This window comes from Chanos chanos, chromosome 3 (genome assembly GCF_902362185.1).
Source record: "Chanos chanos chromosome 3, fChaCha1.1, whole genome shotgun sequence".
In the NCBI taxonomy this organism is placed as follows: Eukaryota; Metazoa; Chordata; class Actinopteri; order Gonorynchiformes; family Chanidae; genus Chanos; species Chanos chanos.
This window is the reverse complement of record NC_044497.1, coordinates 28,373,001-28,379,333: the sequence shown is the minus strand read 5'-3', so window position 1 is coordinate 28,379,333 and position 6,333 is coordinate 28,373,001. Positions and strand designations below refer to the sequence as shown.

Sequence of the window (6,333 nt, the reverse complement as noted above, 5' to 3'; positions counted from 1 at the left end):
GGCGGCCCAGAGTACAGAACTTCGCAGTAGTCGAGGCAAGACGTGACAAATGCATGAACAGTGGTTTCTGCATCAGCCATACTTAGCATGGGTCTAATTTTGCCGATGTTGCGAAGGTGATAAAAGGCCATTTTGATTGTGTTCTTGATATGAGTGACTAGCAAGAGACTAGAGTCAAAAATCACACCAAGGTTTTTAGCTGTGGAATTTTGAGAGACAATGCAGTTGTCAAAATTTAGGGTAAGGTTACTAAAAAGATGCTTATCTGGAGCAGGACCTGATACCTGATAGGTAGGTATCTGATACTTTGCTTGGGCCACTGAAATGCACCTGGTTGGAAGGCTATAAAAGGGCATTAAGCTGTTAAAAGGAGCGCTTCTGACTTGGACCAACTCACTGTATAACCTAAGAATTTTGAAAAAGAATGAATGATCCTGAGGGGACAAGGTATTGCTCTACCAGGGTAGGACACAAATGAGTATATATCATCTGCATAAAGCATAAGTTTATGCACTACTCCACCCGCCAAGACCCCTGGGAAGTCAGTCTCCCTCCTTATGGCAGCCGCTACAGGCTCCATAGCTAAACAAAACAACAAAGGAGAGAGAGGCAAGCAAGTACTCAGAAATGAGCCCATTGGTTTGCACTGCAGCCTCTTGGTGCTTATATAATAACTGAATCCACTTTATAAAGGTGCTGCCAAACCCATACCCTCTCAGAATTTTGAATAAATAGCTCCAACCATACTGAACGTCTTTTCGGCATCCAGAGAAATAGCAGCTACGGGGGACTGGACCTCAGCTACCGACCACATAATATTAATGAAACATCTTATGTTATCAGAGGAGCTACAACTATGAATAAACCCCACCTGGTCAGTATGGATTAGAGATGTAATTACCTTGTTTAACTGGTTTGCTAGGATTTTTGAAATTATTACAACATCCATCTGAATGAAAGAAATTGTCAGTCTTACAATCACAGGGATCTTTACCTTTTTTAGGGACAAGACTAATCAGTGGCTCTCTAATACCTCTGTACAGACCTCTAACAGAGACAGAGCTAGCTCTGGTGCAAAGCTCTTGAAAAACTCTGCAGTGAAGCCATCAGGCCCCGGTGCCTTACCTGCAGGCAAGGCATTAATTACCTCTCTAAGTTCCTCCATAGTTTGCAATTTCGTAGTGCTTGCACAATAACAATAAAGTTCTTGAACTCGAATCTAGTTATGTCTGAGTCAAGAATTTTTTTTTTTGCTTTTCTGTCAATTTAGGTAGCACTAATGACTCGACGGAAAAAAGTATGAATTTCCAGTAGAGGTAGACGCTGAGCTATAAAGATCAATGTAAAATTCTTTAAAAGTCTTATTGATATCTACAGTTGCAGTGAATACATCACCAGTCAAGGACCTAACAGCCATCTGCAATAATGTCGTCTTTCACATTGAGGCAACAGGTTTAAGCTCACCCAGGCATGATTGGAAATTATGATATTCCCTATAAACCATCCAGTAGTGGAGGAAATAAGTGATTTGGATATTAACAAAAAAATCTATCCTAGAATAAATCTTGTGCACTGGTGAGAAAAAGTATAATGCTTGGGATTCTCCAAATTTCCACTATTCCCAAAGTCTTGCAAACCCTCTACAGTGTCAGGGAGGCCCTGGGAGCCCTACACACTGTAGCACCACTAGGGTCAAAAACACCATCTGTTTCTTTATTTGACTGTACTGCACAGCATAAAGCTGATATATTTTTTTGTTCTTGTTGATATTTTTGTTCTTGTTGTCTAAATGCCCTCCACTTGTTTCTTTTACAGGGGGCAGGGGCCCAAAGGGCATCCAGACACAAGAAAAGCCTAAACCTTTTCTTGAAAATGTTAAAAATAATTCCATTTAATCACTTCCTCGCGTGCTGGGAACATGGTGGTTCGAATCCCGTGCGAGGCATTAGTGGATGCTGACTTAATACAGGAAACTGCTTGTTCTGATGTATCTGTCTTCCCTCAGGCTGTTTGCCCGTAAATCGCTCCTGAGGTGCAGTGCCATTGTATCCTTGTTTCTAAGTCTACTCAATAGCTTCATGTTTAGATAGAGGATTTTAAAAAATGTGCGTAACCACAGGTAAAGCAGTGGGGTGCTAAAATCTTGCCTTTCTCATTATGATCTTTAAATACGTCTATTGTGCTGCTCAACGGTAAATTAGATCAAAGAGACGACAACCTTCTGAATATAGCATTGTTTTATCATTTCATCTCTGCGGTCACCCTATTTGTGGTCCTGGCTTTAACAAGACTACGTCACACAAGACACGCATGCGCTCTGCAAAACATTTTTACCGACTTGAGGAAGTTGTCTTGGCAGAATTGAAAGCGAAAACAGTGTAGCTTGCCTAGTTTAGCCCATGGTGTTGTTAAAAGTCAAAAGATTGTTATTTTTATAAAACGATTAATTTCTTAAATTAGTGCGTTATACTTAGTCGAAAACCTTTGGAAGTTATGTTACACATAAATAGGGAGGGATTCACGACTGTGATCATACTAATAATTTCGAGTTTTTGCTTTCTGAAGGCTGTCTGCACTCGTCTGAACAGAAACACTGATTTCTGAAATCAAGATACCAATGGGTCAGCAATCCAGTGTATTAAGAGATTCTGCAATGGAAGAGAACGTAAGATTTTGATAAGATCAAGGGAGACTTTAGTGGCGTAGCCTGCTAGTTAACCATGTCTCAAAGCCATGTATCCTGTTTCAGGTTTTGTGTGTGTTTGTCCACTGTCAGAGTTCTGAACAACACTTCAGAAATAAAGTCGCAACACACAGTATATTAGCACCCTGAAATAACACGGAATTCGTCTGTTTAGCTCAGCCCTCCGACGTCCAACCCTGTAATTTATAGGACAGACCGCTTCTGCTGCATCGCGTCGGTCAATCAGCACCCTCAAATGCTTTTCATTTAACCAGGACAACGTTTTAAAGTTTTCTGTGTTTTGAAGGGAACAGCCTGGTCCTTGGCAACATGTACTTCCTGCCTGTCGTGATTTGAATATATCCTCAGTCATTGTAATTATATCATTGGTCTTTACAAGTGTAACCAACGTAGTACTTTATGAAAAATAAATTATTTACCTCAGCCTTTTGCAACATTCAAGTATGACGCATTTTTAGCATGATTTGGTTAAGACTGGTGTTTGATCGACAGACAGGTCTACATTAGAGGCAATACATTCATTTTTAATTGTCGCCAACGCACAAAAGAATAAAGTTTTTAGATATGCGCTGAAAAAACCCCGAATCAAAATGGAGATCGTTTGGCACCGCTAACACTTGTTTTCCTCCAAATAGGTTCAAGTAGTAGCCTCTCCACTTCCTCTTGCTGTCGTTGAGGAGATTTTTCTGAATCTACCAGCATATAATGTTGTGCGCGACTGTCGTCTTGTTTGCCGTGAGTGGAAGCAATTGGTGGACAGTGCTGCCCTGTGGAGGGAGCGGTGTAGGAGAGAAGGCTTTGAGCCTGAGGCCACAAAGTCCCCAAGAAACTGGCAGGCATTTTATTTCTTGTGTAAGAATAGACGAAACCTGTTGAAAAATCCCATTGCTGAAGGTAAGATCACATTTGTATGTGGTCGGTACATACATTTATCAGAAAAAATGAAGACAAAAACGCATAAATGTGAATGACTTCCTCTTGACTCTTCATTAAGATGGAGTCCACGGGTGGAAAATAATACAGAATGGAGGGGATATGTGGAAGATAGAGGAACTCCCAGAGCCACTTCATGGCCGAATCAAAAAATATTTTGTTACCTCCTATCAGTAAGTGTCTTATCACTAATATGTCTTTGTTATCAACTCAGATGTGAGTTTTTATCAACCCAGAGATGAATTGTGGATGTCTCTGCATGCTTACCATGAGCAATGAACTCCTGTTGCACATGTTAACAAACATTAACTCTTCTTGTTATGCCTCAGACGCTGTCTTAAAGAGCAGTTGATCTGCTTAGAAAAAGAAGGTTACAGTCCACTTCTCATGGATGAAATACAACCTCGAATAATAATCTCTGACTGGTGAGCACTCACTACTTTATCACTGTACCAGGAACTTTGCAGCTCAGGGTATTTTTCATATCTGAAATATTTTGAACCGAGTTCAACACCACTCGACTTGTCTTTGACGCACTACAAAGGGTCGTTCATTAAATCTGGTTACTTAGTGCTTGAATTGGACGAATAATTGGAAAATATGACCCTCTTAGAAACATATGTTCATGCTCTTTGGAGGTAGTTGCCACTAACATTCGATACTGTGTTACGATCTTGTGTGTCAGGTATGCACCGCGCTGGGACTGTGGGTCTGAGTATGAGATCTGTGTGGAGCTGCTGAACCACAAGAAGCAAGTGATCCAAACCTTTAGACCTGAGAGAGTATACTTTCCCCAATGGAATGATATGCAGTGGAACAACGTGGGTGTGATTTTGTGGTCTTTTTTTTTTCATTTAGAGCACAATCATCAATGCTTACTGATTTAATTCATAGACAGTACTTTATTGTCTGTCTGTCTGTTTGTCTGTCTGCCCCCCTCCCTCTCCATATATATACTGTGTATATATGTGTGTGTGTGTATATATATATATATTACACACACACAAATATATATACAATTGTATACTTGTGTATATCTTCTGTAGTAATTTTTTTTGACCCTTGGAGATTAAAGAATTGCTTTTGTTGTTGTTCCAGGTGACACATGCTTTTCAGGATTATGGACCTGGTGTGCGCTACGTCAGATTTATTCACGGTGGTAAAGACACACAGTTCTGGGCTGGCTGGTACGGAATCCGTGTTACAAACAGCTCCGTGGAGATCAACCCAGCAGCAAGGGTTTCAGCAGGTAGCGTTTGATGCTGTTTCTTGTACGTTCCCGAGCTAGTCCATAAAAGTAATTCTTCTTTGATAAATTAATGCTCTGTTAAAAGGAGTGTCTTTCTACTAGACAGTCCTTTCTTTTCTGGAAAGATGCACTCGATGCCTTTTTGCACATGTTTGGCATTTAATTCTCACAGCTGATTCTCGTGAAATTCTCTGATGAAATGGATGAATGGATCGGACACTAGACACTAAATGAGGCTAAATGCAGAGGCCTGTTCAGTGTGTCTGAGAGTCACAGGCTGAGTCTTAGCTATGACTCGCTGGCAAACTGTGACTGAAACTGGAAGGCTCTCTGTCGTCAGGGTCTTCCACTTGCTGTTACTGAAGCATCTGTACAGCTCTGCCTCTTGCAGATAGGCATCAGACAACGACTGCAAGACGGATATGGAGCTGTTGCTATATGAGGATGTAGTGCTATATAGTTATGATACAGTGAACCGTGTTGTGCTGTCCTCAGAATATGACAAAAATAGCTGACTACTGATTTGACACAGGAAGCTGTTCTGTAACATCTCACCAGTAATTATGCATTAAGAAAAAGGAAAGAATAATATCCCTTATGTTTTCAATACTTGTTCAGTCGTCTTTTTTTTTTAAACGCTCGTAAGGGATTAGGAAAATATTGTTTGTTTTTTCAGCACCAAGTTTGTGTGTTAAAATGTGTTTCTAGCTAAATATTAATTGAATAAGTAAGTTAATTGTATGTCCTCCCTTTGTTTAGACAGCGCAGATCAATGAGAAGCAGTCCTGAGACACAGCAACATGCTGGTGGCCAAGGGGAAAGGTGGACCATCTTACTGCAGCTCTCATGCATACAAGCATTCAGTGCCTTGCTTAAGGGCAAACACTGCAGTCCTGTATGTCATGATTATTAAGCTTGTTAAATAACATTTGTCTTTGCACAAATTCAAAATTGCACAACATGTTTATTTTCTGTATACTACTTCCACATTGTGGGAGCTGTCCTGTATGTGTACATACATGTTGTAATCCATTACTGACATGATTTATTAATTATTAATATTACTTGACACCATAGCCATCAGCTCTGAAGACTAAGGACTCCAATAAAATAAAATGAGTTCACTTTGATAGAACAGTTCCTTACTTGAATTTCAGATGATCGTTTTAATTTGCACGTATGAAGTTCATTTAATGAAACTGTAATAGAGAAGTCCAAAACAACTAAAACCTTAAGGGCACTGAGAGAACCACTAAGATGGACATGCCCTGTTATAACTTCATAAGTGTTGCACTTGTGTTATTTAAGGTCTGATAAACCAGCCATTAACATACATGTATATCCTATTCAGTGTTTAACTTTACATTGTAATAAGACACCAAAATTGATGTTTTGGTAGCTTGGCTTTCTAAGAACATACCGGTCTCAAAATTACATCAAGTAAGGA

General features: G+C 39.9%; 1 protein-coding gene across 1 annotated transcript; it reads left to right on the top strand.

Moving 5' to 3' along the window:
- The first annotated feature begins 2,427 nt into the window (after positions 1 to 2,427).
- Positions 2,428 to 5,946, top strand: LOC115808004 (F-box only protein 6-like). Its single transcript, XM_030769239.1, has 7 exons — positions 2,428 to 2,665; positions 3,340 to 3,598; positions 3,699 to 3,810; positions 3,967 to 4,062; positions 4,323 to 4,458; positions 4,736 to 4,886; positions 5,646 to 5,946. The coding sequence occupies exons 1-7, from the start codon at positions 2,618 to 2,620 to the stop codon at positions 5,660 to 5,662; spliced, it is 819 nt and encodes a 272-aa protein (XP_030625099.1). The 5' UTR covers positions 2,428 to 2,617; the 3' UTR covers positions 5,663 to 5,946.
- Positions 5,947 to 6,333: the final 387 nt, after the last annotated feature.

Excerpts from the sequence above, each read along its gene's own strand:
- LOC115808004 (XM_030769239.1), top strand. The coding sequence starts at position 2,618 with ATGGGTCAGCAATCCAGTGTATTAAGAGATTCTGCAATGGAAGAGAAC. Across the intron at positions 4,063-4,322 it reads CGAATAATAATCTCTGACTG|GTATGCACCGCGCTGGGACT; the intron begins GTGAGCACTCAC and ends CTTGTGTGTCAG. Across the intron at positions 4,459-4,735 it reads ATGATATGCAGTGGAACAAC|GTGACACATGCTTTTCAGGA; the intron begins GTGGGTGTGATT and ends TTGTTGTTCCAG.